General features: G+C 34.9%; 1 protein-coding gene across 14 annotated transcripts in view; it reads right to left on the bottom strand.

Annotated features, from left to right (window-relative positions):
• LOC131439036 (potassium channel subfamily T member 1) overlaps positions 1 to 24,061 on the bottom strand; it is a 440,000-nt gene that overhangs the window by 113,883 nt on the left and 302,056 nt on the right. For all 14 annotated transcript variants that reach the window (XM_058609546.1, XM_058609553.1, XM_058609541.1 and 11 more), the window contains 3 exons: positions 13,345 to 13,444; positions 2,736 to 2,934; positions 2,456 to 2,530 (listed from right to left, as the gene is read on the bottom strand). In XM_058609546.1, the coding sequence (XP_058465529.1) occupies positions 2,456 to 2,530; positions 2,736 to 2,934; positions 13,345 to 13,444 (374 nt within the window). The remainder of the gene's footprint in view (positions 1 to 2,455; positions 2,531 to 2,735; positions 2,935 to 13,344; positions 13,445 to 24,061) is intronic.

Below are 24,061 nucleotides of genomic sequence, written 5' to 3'. Positions count from 1 at the left end.
CAGCTGAACATAAATATTCGTCGCTGAACTTTTTTTTACTTTTGCATCATAATAAACAGTAACTATGGTGAATTGCGTTTTACCATTCACCGTTGCCAGTTAGAAGGAAAATTCATGAAAGTACACTGTCACTTTGATAGTCTGCTATGGCACTGTACCGCATATGATAAAAGGCGACGACACGACCTGCCACTCGCTATTAAAAACTGTATCGCAAATTTAACTACCCCTCAGTAACTCGTAATGTCAAAACGAAATTACTCGAACAATGAATGAAACTGGCAACTCAGCCTGAAAAACTGTTGTTTTCAAAATAACAGCTACAGTTACCGTAGTTACATTTATTTACCTTAATATTTTCACAACAGTTGAAAGAAAAAATTATTTTTATTATAAATATTTTTAACAACGAAAGTTGTTCTGTTACTGAGCAGCTCTACCATCTTTACATAATACCATTCGTTTGGTGATCGTGCGGTTTCGCACGGTTTTCGAAGCCAAACTGCTGTGTTTCGCAAGTCCAACATGGGTTTAAATTGATATAAGGAAACAAACAGAGTTCTCGACGGCCCTTATTCAGAAAATATTCGTAGTATTTATATTCACTAGAGGAGTGTAGCATAATTTATCAGATCTACTTATACCATATCGAGTTTCGCAAATGACGATAAAGAGACTAATACCAGGAATTCCAGAAACTTTTCTAAACGAAAATATTCGCTCTTATTCTCAAATCTATTCCTAATAACGCTAGTAGAATTAATCGAAAAGTCAATACGCCTTATTTAAAATAAGGGTATTTAATCGACTTTTTATTAATGTTGTCCTGGCTTACTCTCTGGGCGTATTTGAGCAGATACTGAATTGTGCTAGCATCTTTGCGGTATCTTCAAGTGGAAACTTTGATCTAATTCGTAGATTCTAATCAAACAAAACAATCATACGAAACCAGTTTTGAATCGCCAAAAATTACGAAAAAAAATCATGGGGACATATAGTGATTTAATCTTCTTCTAGTGCGATGGGGATAAAAAACTTCGCAAACTAAGCTTTTTGCTGTTTAAAATACAGGGTAACGGGAATATTTTTAGTTGATATGTTTCTAATATGTTTATGAAAGTCAATTCAAGAATCGATGCACTAACACAGAACATTTATTAATGGCCAGAATATCTCCGTTATTCTACATGATCATTTGTTGGACTTGGCTCTAGTGCTGCTCATTCTGTAATTCGGAATAAAAAAAAGTTCAATACGATCGAAAAGGTTACTTTAAAACTTCTTGCAATGTGATAAAACTCTAAAATCTTCAGAAAACGATAGATCAAACCATCATTTCTAAATGAATAAGTCCGTGCCAATTGCAATTACTGCTATTGCTCGAACCGTATTCGCATAGGCTGCGAATTCCTCATTGCAGATTTCGTAGATCCGTTGAGCTTCCTGCGTTTGTAATTTGTAATACGTCATGACACTTATTATCCTGACGCTTGGTCCATGTGTCACATATGATGTCCTGAAACGATTCGTCATAATGCAACCTCAAAGTAGCATTAAGACTTTTAAACCTAGACTAAATCTGATCCAATACCTTTAAATAAGCATTTCCCGCAAAGTAATCCAGCAATAACTAGTTTAAACTAAGATATAACTAGTTCAAACTCACCAAAAGTTTGACTAGCAAAAATCGTTCTGATATTTTTCGACATTGTGGTTTATTTATTTACCACGGGACTCCTTGGTAACTAGTTCGTAGAAACTTGAACAGTGTTGCGCAAGAAGATTATTTTAATCATTTTCAAGGGGTCACTATATATGTGGTAATTGGCGGTAAATCGCTCACGAACACTTTTTTCCCGATTTTTCTTTGGAGTGCCTGGTCGTGTCGTCGTAAAAGGTGTCCTCGAAAATATGTCGGAGTACTCCGTATTGATGCGACAACCAAACAAAAATATTAGTTTAGTGTTTACCCGGCTTTGCTTTCAATTTCTTTTGCCTGGCTCTTGCAATGATGATATTTTCAAACGACTTAAATCCCATGTCCGGTTCTGCACTTGGAATTTTAGTTCGGTAGAATAGTAAAAGTTTTTTGTTCGACTATAATAAATTCCATTTACATCACTTATACATCAGGCAGGTTAAAATATCTGAAGATAATTTCTGAAAGCGTCTTTTTTCTTCGATGAGTTAGGAAGAGGCAAAAAAATTCGGAATCTGATATCAATACTAAAATAAAAATAATTTTCTTTTTCCTCAATCCAAAAACTTGATATCTGTAAATTTTAAAAGTTTATCGGTAAATCTGTTCAAAACAAACAAATTCATTGAGTTGGCATCACTTGGTGACTAAGTGCAGCAACTGGACAAAGCCTTGTTAGCTCATGAAAAAGGGATCAGGGATCGAGGGGAAAGGAAGAACTAGGTAGGCAAATCGCTTGCAGCGCTGGGTTCTTACCGTGATTGTGAATGGTACCGTCGTTACCAGCTCCAGTATAAAATGGAATGATAGGATTTGTTGCCATATGTTTCCCTGAAAAAAAGAAAAGAAAAGAAAAAGAAACAAAGAGTTTTCCGGTTAGAAAGGAGAAAAAGGCCGACTGAAGAACTAATTGTGTTGTTACTCAAACAAAAAAAATGAAAGAAAATGGGTGAAGAGGTGAATAATTTTTTACGAAAGGGCACCTTTTTTGAATTCCGAACAACTGTTGGATTCAGTGCAAAAAAAAACTACTAACCTTGTACCCGAGGTAGGCAATCAGCATGGCCTCCGTGAGCGAGATCAGTGCCAGAACCAGCTGCACTGCCCAAAGCTCCGTCGATCGGTTCACCCACAGGATCGCGTCCCAGTTGATGATCGGATTCTCCTGGAACTCTTCCTCCGTCAGTTTGGCCGAGTCCAAAAATTCCGTCTTGTTCGAAACCCGACAACCGTGGCTGATAGGTTTTGTGATTGTGTTTGTGTGTGTGTGGCGTGATGAAAAATGGACCGGAAAAATCGATTCCTCAATTAAGTTACATGATGAAAGTGATTCTATCTATGAGGGCCATTAAAACACCAATGATGTGACGGACGCAGACCACCGGTGACAGAATTGATTACTTTCGCGTGAGGCTTATAATTGATTTTACGCTCCCGGCAGGCGAAAGAACAGCACGGAAAATGTTCGTCCCTTTTTCGGACCAGTCGGACTGACGATGATTAAGTTACCTACTCCTATTTCGACCGACCTCATTGAAATTCAACAACCGAACAGACATCAATGGTAATTACTGGCACCGAAAGTGAGCTAAAAGTTGCATCCAATGGTGAATCAATTATTCAAAATGGAACCAAGCAAAACTGAAATTGCTTGCTGCTGGCTCTTTGCGGCCCTTCCTGAATAATTTAAAGCTTCTAGGAAATACTGATACTTTGTTGGCAGGCTTCTACTAGTACTACTACTACTGCTGCTACTACCCCCTCCCAAACTAGTTCTCGTTTTCGATGGACCAAAGTTTTGCTGTGCACTGTGAATATTTAACAGATTTGTTTGTTTGATTTCCATTGTTCACTTTTTTATTTAGTGATGTATTTTATTTAGAGACCAAGCACGCTTTTGCTGAATAACACGCTTTTGCTGAATTTGCTTCTGTTCTGAATATAAATCTGTCAATTTGTATCGTAATTGTTTTAGCCTTTGCAGAATGGAACAACGAAAATTGCGAAAATGTATTTCACATGTGTTAATTAGAGTAATTCAGTTCGTCTCAAGCGGCTCCACGATTGGAAGTGTTTGCTTCTAGGTTCGAGTCCTGATTTATGAATTCTCAATTTTTCACAACTTTTTCTTTAAGTCTAGCATATTCTGTCAACTGTTCTTCTCATGCAAACCGAACAATAAGAAAGCAGTGGAATTCCAAAAAGAAAAAAATTAGAAATAAGACATCACAACCAAGCGGAATGCGATTTTTAAAATTTTCAAAACTGATGCTGTTACAAAACCGATTATAGTAAAATTGGTAAAAGCATCTCTGATCTCAAAATGGCTGCCTCGAGAACTTTTTTTATATTTTTTTAAAATCTCTTATTTTAGAAATTTGATATACTTCGCCTTGTAAAACTTTAGTGATTAATTTGATTTATTGTATTTATATTTTTTATAATAATAATTATATTTTTCATATTCGTTCTATCTATTTTATTTATTTCAATTATTTAATTCGTTTCAATTGATTCACTTTTTCAGTTTAGTTTCACTTATTTTTTCATTCAGTGAATTATATTTTTATTTATTTTTTTATTTTCCTCATTTTATTTATCAATTATTATATTTTTTATTTTATTTTAATTCTGTTCAATTATTTTCATTTATATTTTTCATTGGTTTAATTTATTTTTTTTTCGTTTTATTTTATTAATATTCTTTATTGCATTAGTTACATGTATTTGGTCTCTTTTATATATATTTTATTTCTGTTATTCGTATTGTTGTCCGAACCTATTCGGACCACGCGCACCTCTCATCCAATATCTTGGCCCACGCACACGAATGCAGTCAGCTAGGGTACAGACGAGAGTGACAGTTTAACGCAGGGAGTAAACAAATAAAACACAGTTTCACAGTGCGTATCAAATACATATTATTAAAACTAAATCCTTTAAATAGCTGCCATAAAACGAACTATTATAGTGCTCATTACTAATAAATATCTACCTTAGATTGGTACGAAGGTAACTAGAGTTTAATAATAGAATGTATCTTAAAAACAACTCTCAATACTAGGTCAGTAATAGTAGCTCACCCACAAGCGGGAACCCTTTACTAGAGCCGATATCGCCTACAGGAACCCGAACCCCACTATATCGCAATAGAATTTTGCATTTTAAGCGGAAAGCGAAAACAGAATAGGAACTAAACGTGAGTAAACACTGAATTGAATGTAAAATATATATCTCAATATTACTGATTATGAGAGCTAAACTACATTACCGTAACTCAAATTCCACTGATTAAAGTACCGTCAGTCTCAGATTCCGCAATAAACACTCAAGATGCTTTGGATGCACAAAACCTCGCCCCAAACATCAAATCGGTGTCAAAAATGGTTGCCGCACTAGAACTGAAGCAGACCAAATCAAGTCAGTCTATTAATTTGCCGGTAAATTCCGATCCAATCGTGAAGATTACTCCAGTAGGACCGAGAGCTCGTTCAGTAACTTCACAGTCGTGCTCGATAAAGTCACTTTTGAAACTAGAACTTCAGAAACTAGAAGAAGAACGAACCTTCGAGAAACAGGAAGCAGAAAGACGACGTAATTCCGAATTGCTGGAGGCAGAGAAGCATCGTGATTATCTCAAGAAGAAATATGCTTTACTAGAGGAGATGTCCAATCGATCTCGATCAAGTCGTAGCGAGGCGTCAAGTAGAGTTGATGATTGGATCAGTGATGTGAATTCTCAACAACATAGTGAAGTGCTTGTACCTCAGAACAAAGCTAAATTCAATCCTCAACGGCATTCTACTCAGAATCAGGTCGTAAATTCTACGTTCGAGAACAAATTCAGGTCTCAATATGTTCCAAGGCCACCGGCAGACCGCATCCATTCTAATACCGCTCCAGCAGTCTCCAGCAATGATCAACTGCATACACCTTTCAGAAGAACGACGCAACAAAATCGTCAACGTACATCTGAGGAAGAGGTTGATAATGAACCCTGCCAGTTTAGTCGAAAGCAATTGGCTGCTCGTCAAGCGATTTCGACAGACCTACCAGCTTTTACGGGTAAACCGGAAGAATGGCCAATTTTCCTATCAGTCTACAACAGTACGACAGCCATGTGCGGATTCTCAGACGAAGAGAATATTATCCGGCTTCAGAGATGCCTGAAAGGAAAGGCATACGAAGCGGTACAAAGCCGCCTGATGTATCCTTCGAATGCCCCAGGTATAATTTCAACACTTCGCATGCTCTACGGTCAACCGGAAGCCATTATAAGCTCGTTGGTAGGAAAGATCAACGCCCTTCCCCCACTACGAGAGGATAAGCTGGAGACAATAGTTGATTTTGCAGTACAAGTACAGAATTTTTGTGCAACGATCGATGCATGTGGAATCGAGGATTATATGTACAACATTTCTTTGCTGCATCAGCTTGTTAGCAAACTTCCGCCGATCATTAAGCTCGATTGGGCAAGATATCGACAAACCCTTTCGACAACTAATCTCGCGACATTCGGGGATTGGGTATATTCATTAGCTGAGGCAGCAAGCGCCATAACCATCCCTCCGGTAGTGATAGAATCCAAGCCTGTACGGTTCGAAACTAAAGGTGTCAAGAAGGGAAATGCTTTTCTCAACGCCCACTCCGAAATACAACAACTAGATTATATGTCCTCGAGCGCGCCTTATTTAGAGACAAATATAAGGCAAGTGGATGATGTTAACTGTCCTATCTGTAAAGGCAGCTGCAAAGCAGTCGAGAAGTGCAAACGTTTCCACGAACTCTCAAGAGACTCACGGTGGGCTGCTGTGCGAGAGTTCGAACTGTGTCGCAGATGTCTTCGTAAACATATCAACAACAGTTGCAGGACCAAACCTTGCGGGAAAGACGGCTGCACTCGTCTGCATCATGTACTACTACATAACGATCGGAACACCGAGGTTAATCCCACAGACTCATTGACGGAAGACGTATTACTTTCCCATACACAAACGCAGCAACTTCATGGATACAACTTACATCATTCCAGCTCCAGTGCTCTACTGTTCCGTTATCTACCAGTCATATTGCATGGAAAAGATAGGTCGGTGCGCACGTATGCCTTTTTCGACGAAGGATCAGAATTAACATTACTGGATAAGAAATTGTCAGATCAATTGATGTTAGAAGGAACCTTACAACCGTTGTGTCTCAGATGGACCGGAGGCACTCAGCGCAATGAAACTAATTCACGAATTGTTAGTCTGGATGTATCGGGGATACAGCAAACCGCAAAGAGATTTAAACTCAATACCGTAAGAACCGTGGAAAGTCTGCTTCTTCCTGATCAAACGCTCGACACAGATGAACTGACGCAGCTCTACCCGCATCTTCGTGGGCTGCCTATTGAATCATATTACCAAGCTAGACCACGTATCCTGATCGGAATGAAACATGTAGGTGTCAGTGTAGCTCTGAAAACCAAAGAGGGTAAATATGATGATCCGATAGCTGTAAAAACACGACTAGGATGGACCGTATGCGGTGAGTGGAAAGCGGAAAAAATGCAAGGGGTTGGACAATGTTCGTTCCACGTGTGTGTGAATCCCGAGAAATCGGATGAGAATTTACACCAAATCGTGAAGGCTTACTTCGCGCTGGATAGCCAAGGCATAACGAAATCTGAAAACGTTCTTTCCTCTGAGGACCAACGTGCGCATGATCTTTTGAAGTCTGGTACATACCTGAGAGGAAATCGCTATGAAACCGGACTCCTATGGCGTCACGATGATTTTCGTCTACCAGACAGCCGTGAAATGGCCCTTCAACGGCACCTGAGTCTTGTTAAGCGATTGGAAAAGAACCCATTGTTGGCGGAGATACTCCATCAAAAGCTTTCGGACTACATTCGAAAGGGTTACGCAAGAAAGCTCAATGACGATGAGCTTAATCAAACGTTTCAGCGCGTCTGGTACCTTCCCGTATTCGTATTTGTTCATTTTTTTATATTTTTTCTATTTTATTGATCTTGATTTTTTTGGAGCATTTGTTATCTAGATTTCATTCATTTTTACTTTTTTATTTATTTTGTTTTCAAATTAACTGTCGATCGCCATTTGAAGGCTGGATTTGCCAGAAGTCGGTCACAACGACCCATAAAATTATTCTAGTTTTAGGTAATTTATTAATTAAAACTAGAAAAGGTCCTCGGCATCTTAGAGCTTAAACTGTTTGTCTTATAAATTGTTTTATTAAATAAAAAAAATACATTTTATTTTAATAATTTTCATTTATTTCACTATCTTTGTTTATTTAATTTGATAATTTAAATGATGATTTTATTCAATCATTTCATTCAACATTCAATTAATTTTATTCATTCAATTTATTCCATTTTTTCATTTATTCAATTTCAGTTCATTTCTTTCGTGTATGTCATTTAATTTTTTTATTTGATTCATGTATTTTATCAGATGTTTTTGATTTTAATTTTTGTTCAATGCTGTTTTTTTTTAAGGTTTCTATTTATACTTATTTCGTTGATTTTGTTTATTTGATTTTTCTCTTCATTTTATGACTTTCATTTATTTTGTTTGTTGCATATATTTTGTCTAGTTTCATTTATCTCATTCGTGTGATTTGTTTTATTTTTTGTTCTTAAAATTTTGTGCATTTAATTGACTGATCTTAGTTTTTCGTTGGTTTTATCTATGTAATTGAGGAGGACTTGATTACTTCATTATTTTGATTTATTTTGTTTATCTATTTGCTTAATATTTAATTATTTTGTTTATCTAATCGTTTTATTTATTCTGTTTATTTTTTTAATAGATTCGATTATTTTTTTTCATATATACTTTTTCTCAGATCCGAATTACTAGTCGATAAAAAATATATACTTATTTTGTTTATTTCATAAAACTTACTCTGCATAAAAGAGCTTGCGAATTATACTTAAATTTGTTTATTTTAATCAAATTATTTCAGTTATTGTTATTTTTTTCGTTCACTAATCTTATTTATTTTGTTTATTGGGTTCATTATAATTCTTTCATTTATATTTTTTATTTCATAATTTTTAGAATATAATTTTTCATATATTTCGTTTTAATATTTTTTATTTTTATTATGTTTTTCGTTAATTTATTTTAGTACTTTTTGTTTTGTTTTATCAATTTTATTTGTTACATGTATATTATCCAATTCTATTCATTTTATTTTTTAAAGCTCGGTACATTTCAATCAACTACTGTTTTCCCTAGTTTTATTTGTTTTCTTTAACTCATTCGTGTTTATTTCTTTTATTCATTATTTGATTTTATTCGACTTATGTATTCTATTTATTTGATGCTTTGAATATTATGTTTTATTTTGAAAATTTACATTTTCATCAATATTTTATTTTGTTTGTCTAATCGTTTTAAATATTTTGATTATTTTATCCACCTATTTCATTCATTATATATATCTAATAATTTTATTCATATAATTTATTTTATTTATTTCATGAAGCTGATTCAGCTTTATTATATTGTGCATTAAATTTACATGAATGTGTTTTTTAATTAAATTATGTTATTTAATATTATTTTTTCGTACTCATTCAATTGTTTTATTGATATTTTCTATTCTATTATTATTATTATGCTGATTTTACATAGGTACTTTTTCGTTTTGTTTTACCAATTCTTTTTGTAACATTCTGTTTGTTTAATTTATTCATTGTTTGATTTATTTTATTCATTTGTTTTCTTCATTTACTTAAATTCTGTTCATTTTTTTGGTCTAGTTTTCCACCTTGGTTTTATTTAATTAATTTTTGCTTATTGATTACTCAATATTTACAGGTATTTTGTTAACTAATTTGTCTTATGTAGTAATTTTGTGTTTTCCGATTATTTTATTTATTCTGACCATTTTATTTTTTTTATTAATTTATTTAATTTTGTTTGCTTTAGGCATTCTATTTGTTTAAATAAAATGTTTATTTTTTTATTTATTTAGTTACTTATTTTTAATTCTACCATTCGTTTAATTCGTATTTTACATTTTATTCATTAATTTTGTATATTTATAGCTTCAATTAATGTTATCCATATCATTTATTTAAATTTCCAAATGATTTTTTAATTTAGTGAATGTTTGCTACTTAATTTGTTTCTTTCAATTCATTTATTTAATTCAACATAATTTTATTCGTTCACTCATTTTATTCATTTCGTTTATTTGATTAATTTTGATGATTTCGTTAGAATTTTTTTTCCATTCATTCATTGAATTGAATTTTTGTTATTGATTTTTTTAGTTCATTCATTTCATTTATCAGTTATCATTTTTCCTTCAATTCTGTTTGTTTTATTTATTTTGTTAAATAATTATTTTCTGATTGTGTTATTTCGCTTATTTTAATCATTTTTTTATTTCTGTTTTGTATCTTATTTATGTTATTTATTTGTTTCACACGTGTTTTGTACTATTCAGATTCAAGTTAATTATTATTTTATTTTATTTCTTTTATCATATTGATTTTAGTTATTTCCTTTTTATTATATTTATATTGTTGTTTGTTTCATTTTATCAGCGACTTTAACCGTTTCTGGTCATTCACCACACTATTTATAATGTTCAAGTTTATTGTTTACTTATTTCTTCAAATTTATTTTGTTTACATATTGTCTCTATTTGTTTTATTTAATTTCGTTAGTTTTATTTATTTTTGATTTATTTACTTTTTTTAATGGTTTTTTATTTTGATATTTTATTTTTTGTTTGTATATATTGTGTATATTTCAATTAACTTTGCTTATTTTATTTATTTCATACATTCTATTTATTTTATGTTCAAAGAGCAGGCAAAAGCGTACTGGAGCTGAAATTACCTAATATCTTGCTTTCGTTTTGTACCAATAGATTGAAAATATTTAAAAGGCACATGACTTATAACGTAATAATCTGCTAACGGATCTGCTGTGCAGTTTCCTATTTTTTTTAAGAAATCTCACGACGAGTAAAATTTGAATGCATGTATTCCAGTAAAGCGCCATCAATGACAAATCTGTCGATGTTTGGTGGTTTGAGCGGGTAGTGAAATGAAACTAACCCGTTATCGAAAAGAAAATTGAAAGTTCTCTTAAATTTCACTATGAGTTGAATTTTTAATAGAGAAATTTAAAAAGCAAAGTCTTGGCATTACATTCCTTTTGTGGAATTTGGCCTTTCTGTTTCAACAGACTTCGCTGCCGATTCTTAGTGTACAGAATCATTGCATGGCTAGTACTATGGATCCTACTGACACTAAGAATCCTTCCAGGTCGGGGCTCAAACATAGGAATTCAAGGAAACCTTTTATTTTTTTTAAATGGTTAAATGTGTCGAATTTAGTTGCCTACGCAACGCAACTAAAGCCACCGAGAAATCATCCCTGACAAGAGTTCTATGAAGCCATTGGTCGAGTTGATATTCCTAGACAGAAGTTAAAATTCTTGTCTTGTCTCAAATCAGACCAAAACATGGAGAAAAAATTAATTCTTCTTACCGTACTTTGGCTGGTATTGACTTTCTTTGTGGTTCAATAAATTTACAATTTTGGGTTCCAAATAACTATATTGCGATAACGACGCAAGCAAACAAAGAAAAATAGAAGTCATAACATTGGTGGAAACCCTAATTTGAGTTTGTCTCTTTTGCTGACTTTGGAGAACATCAGCGTCATCAATTATATAATGATTTCGGTTGATGTGTAGTAGCAGCAATGATATTTGTGATCTCATTGGCTTTGAACGATCAGTTTCCAGTTTTTTCCTCCGGCGTAGAGCCGTTCTCAACTTGGTGCAAGTTGTTACAGGTATCTTAGGAGAAAAACGCTAAAACTGCAGAATGAAACAGAAGAAATGTAAACTTGCGAAAAATTACCACTTTTTCGCAAATTTTCGTTTTAACCTGTTTTATTCATCTGTCTTTCATCTTCGGTCTGTTTCTCGTTATCATCCTTTATTGAACTTTTTCGGACAAAAATTTGACGCTAGAAAGAAATGCATAAAGACAAAGCGTGCGTTTTATTAGAACACGGAACGACCGAAATTAGCTCTGCGCCTAATTCGTATTACTGTTTTTGAATTAGTTGATTTTAACAACAAAATTTTAAAAATAACTGTAAAATTAGTTAAAATTGACAGTTTACTTTGCTGAAAAAATCTCTTATTTTTAGAGAATGTGTTTAGTTGGCGAATATTCTGGACACAAACCAGCAATATTTCAATCCAACACGAAATTCTCATTGACAACTAATTTCGTTATTAAAATCAGAAAATTTGTTTCTATTTATCTATCACCGTCATTACTGAAGGACAGCACAAAGAAAACAAAAATGAAATTGGTTTTATTAACAAGTTTATTAGCCAAAAACTCATGAGAAGTGTCAAAGCAAAACAATCCATTAAAAAGCTAAAAGGGACAGTCTTGTTGAACCTGATTGCAAATTGTTTTGATGTTTTTCGCATGTGTTACGATATATCCGTATATAAATTTCCAAACCGATGTTTGTTGTTTTTACGCGGAACAGTGAAGTGAGTTTCGAATGTTGCACTCAAATTGTATATGTCAAATAAAGTATTTTGTATCTTTCAATCTTCCGACTATGCCATCCGGTGTTCTACTTGTATTCGGATTTTGTTTTCCGAGTGCTCAAAGTTTTCAGTGTGTGAGTCGATTTCGCGAAGTCGAATGAAGAAAACAGTGATTTAGAAGTAAAATGTTCAAAAAGAAGTTTATGTTTCGCTTATGTCTTTTTCTCCAATACAACATCGTATTTATACCTGCCAATATAGAAAAGATAACCGCGACAGAAAGTAGTAGTGTGCCATCTAGTGGCTAGTAGTCATTACGGTGTTAACGTTTTTTTCGGTGACAGAGCGCCATATAGATGCGAATTGCAGAAACCAATTCAACCATTTATGTTGGTTGAAAACAACGTTTTATTTCTCTAATTCAACTAAAAAATTAGTTGAATGGATATGAAGTGTGCCTTAGCTAAGAAATGAGAGCACGTTTAATTGGAGAATTCAACTAAAAAAATAGCCATTTCAACAAATATTTTATTATTATTAAGGGAACTAGAATTAGAAAATCTAAATTAGCAAAAGTAAGACTTTTTTAGTTGTCTCAAAAAATAACTAACTAAAATCAGAAAATCAACTAATTTTTTCGCCAAAATGCTGATTTCGGTCTTTCCGTGAAGCTAAATAATCAAAGGCTATTAGAACGGAACAAGTTTTATTCTATTTGTTATGAATATTTAAAAAAAACTGACAACTTCGTAATACTGTGCAAGCATTAATTATATTTGCCATTTTAAAATACTCATCTAATTTGTATACTTGATTAGAACTGTCCCCCAGGTAGCAGACTCCCAGTACTCGATTTGTTGCACTGCTGCGTCTATTCAGGCATTGCACCAGTCACAGACACAGGTGATTCATTATTCACAAGTCAGCACCAGCAATTCAACCTGTTTCCGTCTGTCCGTAATTACATATGAGTTGCGATGCATCACACCATGGCATGCAAAAGAACCATTAAAAACCTTCCACTTCTTCCAATTATGACATAGCTCAAGTAATCAATTACCACCGTCAGCGTTTTTTAGCCACAAAATTCCTACTTACCACGTAGCGAACGTTGGATCTAAGTCCGAAACTACTCGAAATATGTACAAAATGCAAGTTAGTAACTTAAACAGTAAATTAGCTATTCGTATTCTTAAACCTGCAAAGAAAATAAATACGAAATTGGGGAATTAATTAATTATTAGAATGAGAGTCGTTAAACTGGTTGACACTTTTGAACGGCTTGCTTCGATTTACTTCGATACCCTTCCGTGCTGTGAAACCATTAGCTAATATCCTGAACAAACCCGAGCAAACGCAAAGGTACAAAAAACCTGTTGCCAAAGGTAATTTACCGTACCGGAGCGAATTCCAACCTTAAAACGGTGAATTTGTGTGCAACATTTTTACTTTCCCAGAATCGGAACCCGACCGCTCGTGTAGGAAAGCATGATTGAAACTGACTTTTATCATGCGATGATGGATGAAGAGAAAAGCGGGGTTCATTTATTATCGGTGCTCGCTTATATGGGTTTTCCTTAGGCGCCGCGGTGAAGTCCCGCGGTAACCGACATCCGTACACCTATTTGCTTATTGGGTCAAGGAAGAGATTCCCGCCGACGGTTATTGTTTTTTTTTTGCAGGGGTTCGGTGGCAGCTTGTTTGCCGATCGGTTCAGGATTAAAATGTAATAGAAACGAAGTGGTTGGAATCCGAAAATATGGCCTGTGATTGGTGATAAATTGCTGATACGGACGACTGGTGATTGACGCGAAGGACGGAAATAATTTGTCTGTAGTCCTATAAATAAAACAGTGAAGTTTCCTACAATGCGGATTGCTTCTTGACCAATTTCAAGTGAAAGGAAAAGGAAAATAATACAGCCCTGAATTTTTTTCACAGTAAATCAATCAAAAACAGATTTTTCTCACACACTGTTTTCCTATACCAAAAAGGCGCAGGTGTGTAATGTCAGAGACATAACTGTTTGTCGTGAATACGAATAAAACTGACACTCTTTCTTTATACTCTCGAATATTAATTAGTTGATCGATTGTGTGAATTGTGCAAGCTTTCCCCATTTTACACTACTAGAATATGAAGCCGACGACACGACCTGCCACTCGTCCATCAAAACTGTATCGCAAATTTAAGTACCCCTCAGTAACTCGTAATGTCAAAACGAAATTACTTATAAAAATGTTGAAACTGGCAACACATACTGATAAATTATGGAAGACATGCAGAATGTAAATAAATGTAGAAATGATTTGGTTAATGTTTGCATAGAATTAATTCGAAGTATTTCCGTCCGACCGAACTTAGCTTTCTATTAAGGGATGCAAGCAAGGCCACAGCTGAATTAAAGGGTGATTTTTTAAGAGCTTGAGAACTTTTTTAAACAATAAAACGCATAAAATTTGCAAAATCTCATCGGTTCTTTATTTTAAACGTTAGATTGGTACATGACATTTACTTTTTGAAGATAATTTCATTTAAATGTTGACCGCGGCTGCGTCTTAGGTGGTCCATTCGGAAAGTCCAATTTTGGGCAACTTTTTCGAGCATTTCGGCCGGAATAGCCCGAATTTCTTCGGAAATGTTGTCTTCCAAAGCTGGAATAGTTACTGGCTTATTTCTGTAGACTTTAGACTTGACGTAGCCCCACAAAAAATAGTCTAAAGGCGTCAAATCGCATGATCTTGGTGGCCAACTTACCGGTCCATTTCTTGAGATGAATTGTTCTCCGAAGTTTTCCCTCAAAATGGCCATAGAATCGCGAGCTGTGTGGCATGTAGCGCCATCTTGTTGAAACCACATGTCAACCAAGTTCAGTTCTTCCATTTTTGGCAACAAAAAGTTTGTTAGCATCGAACGATAGCGATCGCCATTCACTGTAACGTTGCGTCCAACAGCATCTTTGAAAAAATACGGTCCAATGATTCCACCAGCGTACAAACCACACCAAACAGTGCATTTTTCGGGATGCATGGGCAGTTCTTGAACGGCTTCTGGTTGCTCTTCACGCCAAATGCGGCAATTTTGCTTATTTACGTAGCCATTCAACCAGAAATGAGCCTCATCGCTGAACAAAATTTGTCGATAAAAAAGCGGATTTTCCGAATGGACCACCTAAGACGCAGCCGCGGTCAACATTTAAATGAAATTATCTTCAAAAAGTAAATGTCATGTACCAATCTAACGTTTAAAATAAAGAACCGATGAGATTTTGCAAATTTTATGCGTTTTATTGTTTAAAAAAGTTCTCAAGCTCTTAAAAAATCACCCTGTAGAATGCACACTGAAGGTGCCAATCCTGGAAATGATAGCGCATATGACAAAACTGATATTGTACTGTTGCAGAGAAATCCTAGTGCTTGATCCAGACAAAGATTATGTAGAAAGCGGAACTATTCTGAACACATTACATAAAGAGTATGGCCATATTATTAGTGCAATATTAAATCTGAACGTGGATGTAAATCATGGAATAAATTTAACTTTGTTACTAACATGAATGGATATACATTCCCAATTCCATATTTATTCGTAGCTCTCCAAAAACTTTGAATCTTTTAGGTATAATGATACCAAAAAATAGTTATTTTATGTTAAGTATTGAAACAAAAGACTATATTTTATAACATGTCTTTTTTAGTACTTTTGAGAAACACATTTTCTGTTCACCTAAGATGTTTATTGAGTTCCGTCATGCTTGTGACTACAGTGTCATCTACTTGGTAGTTCGAAAGCGTAAGAAGTAATACGGCGGTACTTGGTTGGAACTAGTTCAAAAACTGAGATTGTTCTTGTTTTTTTTTTGCGAATATATACATATTTGATATACATCTCTCACCAGGGGCAAATGGAGAACTTTTCAGATTCGCTTCGTTGACTCCATACACTCTACCGATAGAAATAAGTTGCATTTTTTATTTTTTCTCGATCCAATCAGACTTTACGTACCTGATATACAAACCCTTTTCCATATTCCGGGTTTTTTTTCAAATTGTTTGTTTATTTATTCTGGGGTCATGGTAACTAGCTCGAAACAACTTAAACAGTGTTGCTCGATAAGATTATTTTTATCGTTATCAAGGCGTCGCTGAATTTATGGTAGCTGGTGGTTATGGTTGGTAAATCGTCAACGGACAATTTTAATGCTAATTTTTCTTCGCAGTGCCTGGTCGTGTCGTCGATGAAACGATACACCTAAACTAAAGTACAGTTACATTAAACTATCAGTCACGTACCCAGAGGGGGGGCCCTGGCCCCTCCCGAAATCAAAAACATATAATTATTTAGAATGTATCAGACATGTTTTACAGAAATAACAAGACAGTAAACGTAATGAAATATAATACAATATCAATTCCAGTGGAAAAGTTTAAAGTGTATGTTAAAACAGCCGTAAAAGGCACACAAGCAATCTTCAGTAACATTATTTTTCAATCTTTGGGCCCCTGCCTATAACCAGAGTGACGACTTCTCATCCGTGATGTTGGCAACAATTCAAAATATTTAATCCGAAATATTGGCAGTGTCGTTAGCTTTACATTGTAATTGACAGTTCGTTTGCTCGTTTGGAACTGGAAACTGTCCAAACAAACAGCTGTCACCACTCTGATTATAGGCACTCTACATTAAACATTCTGACACAAAAAAAAAATGCAAAATAACCAGTATAGTTCTTTATGATAAAATAATGGGGGTTCGGAAAAGAACCTTTTATAAAGGCGTTCGTGATGGAGAGTGAGTTCGAATTTCGATGGATACCATTGACTTCATTCCATCGGAACCGCTGACTTCCATCATCTATTTCCAGGCTGACCTGTTGTTCGTGGGTGCGATACTGATATGTGTCCCGTTGGAGTTTTCTGCTTCTTCCGCTTTGTATTTCGCTTGGAGTTACCTCGATCGTGCCATAATCAACTCGTTGAAGACAGCCAAATTCGAAATCAATGGTTTCTGAGTCTGTGATATGCATTTTATATAGTAAATCAACAGAAAGTTCTAATGCACACTACAACTGGTTAAAAAAAGGGTCCTATACAGTATAGTAAAGTAAAATTTCGCATAATTCTTTAGCAAAATACAGAATTTTGATGTCGATTATTTCTTTTTCTGATTTGAATATTTCAGTGAAAGAAACTATCAAAATGCTGTACGGTATTAATTTCTGGCATTCGGAAAGGCCAAACTGTGTAATTCTCTAAGATATTAAACACTGTTTGGATATAAACGATATTAAACATTATCCCAGATTTGCACTACACTAATGGTTTTAATTTTCGATTTGCAAAGAAGTAATCTTTATAGTTCTTTAGATAACATTAGGAGCCATTAGAAGAGCTGCATAATGTTCCCCATTGTTGTCCGTTTTTCGTTGTATTTTGCTCCAATGCAAACGACCATAAGCAAGATGATGCAATCAGGAAATCTTGAAGGGAAACTGGCTCTGGGATCTGAGCGTTTGAGGTTCTGCACCACGCAAATGGTCTGCTCTTATTACTGGGGGCTACTGCTCCCGACGATCGGAGTCCAAATGAAAGCACGAGCTGAGCGTTTCAAGCTTGTTCTTACTAATGTTGATGGAAGAACCTCACCTCGACATCCAGTTCCGTCTAAAGCATTAGAAGAAATGAACGATTTTCAATCAAAGTTTATATTTTATACTCGTCCAGTAGATAATCAGAACTGATATGTGCTTGACTACCTCAAAACCGGCGTCCGGGAGCGAAAACGGCAAGCAAGCGTGATGAATTTTCCTCAGTTTTTAAGCTTTTAGAAAACGTTGTTTTTTAATTATTTATGGTTATCTCTCGCTGTTGAAAAATTTATTCACAAATTCCTGATCATATTGCCGATAGTTTGTTGAAAAAATACGTCGTTGAGTTAAGTACATCAAGAGATATCCGCGATAAAGTTTTGCCCATTCTTGTACAGGGTAAATTTTGAAAATGCGCCCCATAATAAAGTAAGTCGTATTCATGGCAAAAAATTGCTGTTAATACAAAAGCTTATTCTATTCGAATGAAAAGCGAAAAAGGCGGGTGGGTAATGTCAAAGACATAACTCAATGACGTGAATACGAAAAAAAACTGGTATGTTTCTTCCCAGAGTTAATAAAAAGCTTACAAATTATGAGAACGAGATCCATGTTCAGTCAACGTCAACAGTAGTTTCAAAAGTGTGTTCTTTCTTTCATTTACGAATGAAACAGTAAAAAACAAATATGAGGCAGTTCGGATGGATGATTTTCGAATTGAACATTCGTGACAATTTTAGGTTTTGCTTCTCTTCCACTTCCGAATACTTATAATCGTACGTACTTGATTATTGATTGTGAAAATTTTGAAACTTTCAATGCCTTATTTGCATCATTTTAATGGTACATCAATTTTATAAGATGAAACAAAATAGAACACAACGTTACGGGATGGTGTACATTTTTTTTATACTGTTGCCAAGCATAAGACAGTCACTGTCAACGATACGTGCAGCTGCTACGTTCAACAGTAGCCAACACGTAATGACACGAAAGCCATGACACACGACAGCAATAATGAGAACAGTTAATTTTGTCGCACTCTCTCACAGCAGTGACAGCCACAGCGTTTGCTTTGTGGTAGTGTACGTACATACTGGATAAGTAACTGCTTTGTTCATTTTCGATCACCGGTTTCGAGAATGTCACGAGCTCAAAATGTCATGACATTTTCATAAAGGGACTGTCATATCCGCTGTGGCCGATCTGTGGCGATAAATTGAATGCGAACAGCGGTGTTTTCCAGTTTCGAGAAAATTCTATCACAAAGCTTGTTCATGCGGATGTTTCAAAAATATTACAACTATTTGCTGAAATTTCATACACGAAATATTAGGAGCACAGCTTTTGCCCTTCTAGTATGACGCAAAGGCAAGAAATCTTACAGCAGAGACAATAGATTCTGCGCTCCTGTTACTTCTATAATTCTGGTTTATGCTAAACGGGGTTTAATTGTTTTAATCGAAAAAGTGCATTGGAGTAAATCAACCAACTGGAAATAAAACAAAATCACCCGAACTGCCAAAACGAACTCACCATCTAAGATCTTGAATTCAAAGCATTTACTTTGCTTTTCTCACTGAACCGCTTCCTTCCAACGGTGCAGAGAAACAAAATACGTAAGGATACACAAAAAAACCCGTCTGCATTGGGAAGCAATACGTTCTAGTGCATGTCCCGCTACACCTCATGAGAATCGACATAAAACGAATTTTAAATTTGAGCCTTGTTGGCAACTGTCTTTCAAAAGTTATTGAATTTGGAAGGAGCTCTACTGTTTATTGTGGGTATCCATTCTCAGTTTGAAAAGAGTATAACAGATTTTGATGAGAGCAAACGGCGACATTCACATGTTTTGAGATCTATGACATTTTTCATCTGCTATAGTTGTGGCGAAGTACAAACGGCGACTGCTGTCATTTGTGCGGTTTGACTGTCTGCTGTTTCGTGTCATTCACCAGTACCGTTCGCAACCCTGGTACGAACCATGGCCGATTACGATGACACTAAAAATGCAATCTTCAAAATTATAGGTTACAGGAATAAATTTGATGTTAATTTTACAAGCTTACTTGTCAAATCCGTCGCGAAAATACAAAATTATATAGCGATTTGAAAAAATATCAACAAACCGAAAGCGGCCATCTTGGATTTCAAGAATTCTACAGCTATAAATATGGGGCATTCCACGCAAATCAACCACCCAAAATTTTTTTTTTTCATCTAACTATTTTTTATCGGTAAAGAGCTCGAAAAAATTCGACACTTGTTTTTTTATTTCGATATGGTACTTGGAATTTTCGAGATATGATTTTTGGGAGTTTCGCTTTTACAAAAAAGAGCCTTTCTTCAACAGCCTATACTGTAAAATCTAATGAAGATACAAAAAATCGTTCTAGACATGAAATGTGCGTCTTTTCCTAAGCTTTCAAAGAAGGCGATTCCGTAAAACAACCTTTGAAGTAATTTCAAAGAAAAAAGTTTAAAATTAATAAACAAATAAAAAAAATCAAACTTGGGCCTAATTTTTTTTCCTTTTTTAGTTGAAAAACGATCTTAATCCACCTAGCAGTGAGACGATACCTTTTTTTTATCAATCCGCATGTGTTTTTTGCATGAATATTCTTCGTCCAAGTAACAATTCGAATGCCTAATGGTTTTGATTGTAATTTATAGGAGTTTTGTAATTGATTTTTCAATCACTACCTGTTTTATGACGACTATAATAAATGTCTCTTTTGATAAGTAATATCATAGTTTTTAAAGCTTCTATAAAACTTTTTACCCAGACTAACAACTGGACCAAAAATAAAACAATGTGTACTAGAATAAAACCATGCAAACACTCTTAATATTGCTTTCAAACATTTTCTTTAAAACATTATTGTCAGTTAAATTCTTTCATAAATCTAGTTTGTGTGTGTGCGTGTTCACTGGATGACAGTTTCACTCAGAGCAAATTTGAGGGTTCTAAAGTACATTTATGACACATTTGTTGTGGGCTGTGTGATTTATTGCTTCTTGGGTTTAGCGTAATTTGCATTAAAGAAAATTTCATGGCCGCCATTATGATGTCCTATACCGTAGCATTTATTGACATCAAATATACTTCGAAATGCAAAAACGAATAAAAATGATGGGCTCTAATGATTCATTTTCAGAACGTATAGACAAGTTATAATGCCACGAAATAGTTTTATACAAAAATGACGAAGAATCACAAAAAATAGTTTTCAAAAATCATGGAGATTTTCGCAAAAACTGCATTTATTTCAAGGCGATTAGTTATAATTCTTATTTTTATCCAAACATTCACGATAAAAATAAAAGCGCATGAAGTTTTTGCGTTCGGAAAAAACCTCAAACTTGTAAATAAAATCTAATATATTCTTACTGGTTGCATTCAAAGCAGACATGACACACACATAGCCATGAAAAATATTATCAAAACGACAATTTAGTCATAGCGGAATTCATTCCTTCCGAATAAATTAAATGTTGATCGTAAAGCTGGTTTCAAAATTTTCTTGAATTTGGAGTTTTAACGCAGGTTTATGCTAATTCTTCACTTTGCTTTATAAACCTTATGAAGAATGGTCCACTTGGCAGGAACATTCTCTTATAGAGGTTTTCAGTAGGCTTTCGTGGAGTTTAAAGTTTTAATGCAAGATTTATTATGTAGCATTGAAGACAGCTACAAGTATTTATTAATAATAAAATTGTTACTTGGGCGGTGTTTTCATGACATTATTTTAATGACCGTAGTTTTAAGCGACAATTTGAGATTTTAATCACTCATTACTCTGTAATGTCGAAACTGCAAATCGGATCGAATTTGAATCTAGAAGTGTGATAATCGATTAAACATGCCATGATATGTAAGTTCCACTTTAGAGTTTACGGTAATTTAAGGTACTTCCAGAGCCGGTATTCAGGAACCAGCATAACCCAAACCGATTCGTATTTGATTGGTTTTTTTTTGAGAAAACGATTGAGCTTTGAGAAACGATTTTATTCTGGAACCGGTATTCTAAAATCGGTATGGCCGAAGTCCTGTAGTTACGGAACCAGAGGTCGGAACCAAACATAATTCAGGAACTTTGTTTGGGAGCATACGACTTTTCGTATGAATCTGAGTTTGTAGAAAACGGTTGAGTCATCTCCGAAAAAAATTGAGTGAAATTATTTGTCACACACGCATTTGCTGATCTCGACGAACTGATTCGAATGGTATATGGGGGTTATGTTCTTCCAGCATTTATTGCTGTAAGTAGTTTAAAACAATATAATTAAAAAAAATCTGCCATCATCTGGTTTATATATGTCATATTCGAACGATTATGTTGCCAAAAACGAACCGTGCTAAAATCGGTCCGAGGCTAAATTCCATGAAAAAAGATGCAGTACACAGTCTTTTTGGTACTTAGAAACAATTGTATGTAACAGTATAAAAAAAAACGTGTTTTCCGTTGCTCCCAAGCATTTCTTTGTCATACAGCGCTCAAAACTCCTACTGCTGAAATAGGGGGAAAAGTCGTTTACACAAAAATTTCGATATCTCCGTTAAAAATGGACGGATTTTAACAATCTATGGCTTGTTGGATAGGTATTGCCGTGCAGAATCTAAGTCTGAAAACATATTATGTTTTCAAGGTCAATTGTGACAGATACTGACAAAAAACTAAAAATTTTGACATAAAACACATATAACTCAAAAAGTAAACATCCTATCTCAAAACCATTCAATAGCGTTTTGGGTGACGGGGAGACCTTTCATTTGCGACTAGTTTGATCAAAATCGGTCCAGCCATCTCTGAGATCTCGACCTCTTAGTTGACAACACACATACAGACACACACACATACACACACACACACACACACAGACATTTGCTCAGTTCGTCGAGCTGAATCGATTGGTATATGACATTCGGCCCTCCGGGCCTCGGAAAATTTTTCGAAAGTTTGAGCGAATTCTATACCTATTTTTTATATATATAAAAAAAGGTAAAAAGAAGCCTTAGGGGTTTAACTCAATCTTTGCAAAGTTTCAGAGTGGAACGGTTAATACTATCGGAGCAGTGAATTTTTCAATCACAACTCGCACGCACGGAGCGTACCGCAGCGCAACTCTCTCGAATACGGCCTTAACTTGCACATGTCGCGCCACTGATCGAATCTTAACTTTGACAGTTTATTGTTAGCAACGTTACAGTTGAGATCGCGGTGTAAAAATGAGTTTAAAAATCAATACCATTCGTTGCGCCCAGTTTCTTCTTACCGCGGTAGTTGTTCTTATTGCTTTTGTCAATACTTTCTTGTAAATCGGATATACATATAAACGAAATATTCCATAAATCCGGAAACACTGGTGTAGTCAATCAGGTTCTGAATAAACGGTAAAGGGGTTATAAAATATCAAAAATTCCATTGAGAAAAATTTGATTGAAAACAACTTTCGTGAAAACACCAACCAAGAAAAAATATTTCTGTCTCACTTATTTTCCGTTTCGAACCACTGTGCAGTAGTTCTATGTAATTTTCGTGCGCGAACTCCGATTCGTGTTTCTTCGAAAACTGCTCGTAAACTGCGTTGTCCGATTTCTTCAACTGTAGTTCTCGTACCTTTTCGTTTATGTCAAGACGGAATTTTTTTTCTCTCAACAAAGTTTCAATTGCACTTACTGATGATAGAACCTTGCTCTTTATGAAGTCAACAACATTTTTTCTTGGTCAAAGAGCCACAGCCAATGCTTTTTGCTCTTTAGGTTTGCCGACTTCGAAATTGTCTTATTGTTTACCACGCTGTATTGTTTGTACCGCCAAGATTATAGTGGGTCAGTCGGTGTTGAACAGTCGTTCGCACCGCACGCGTATAGCTCTTGGCTCCTGGAATTTTTTTTTCTGGCTACCTAGAGTTTCATTGATTCAAGGCTTCAGTCTTTTTCAAGGCTACCTGAATCACTAACTAAGTGACTAAGTGATACAAAGAGTGATATTAGAGTGACTAAGTGATACAAAGAGTGATATTAGAGTGACTAAGAAATTAATCAGCCTTTTTTAAGGCTAGCTAGGAGTCTAATCGAAGACTAATTTAGCCTAGTTAATTTAATTTAAAATTTCATTAATTTCAAAAATGCCTGCGTCCAACCGGAAAGGCAACAAGCCTAAGGCTAAAAATAATTCAATACGGAATAAATCACAATCCGTTATTCAACATTTTTCTAAT

The sequence above is a fragment of the Malaya genurostris genome, chromosome 3 (genome assembly GCF_030247185.1).
Source record: "Malaya genurostris strain Urasoe2022 chromosome 3, Malgen_1.1, whole genome shotgun sequence".
In the NCBI taxonomy this organism is placed as follows: domain Eukaryota; kingdom Metazoa; phylum Arthropoda; class Insecta; order Diptera; family Culicidae; genus Malaya; species Malaya genurostris.
Note: the sequence above shows the minus strand (reverse complement) of the source record. Positions and strands in the feature narration are given on the sequence as shown.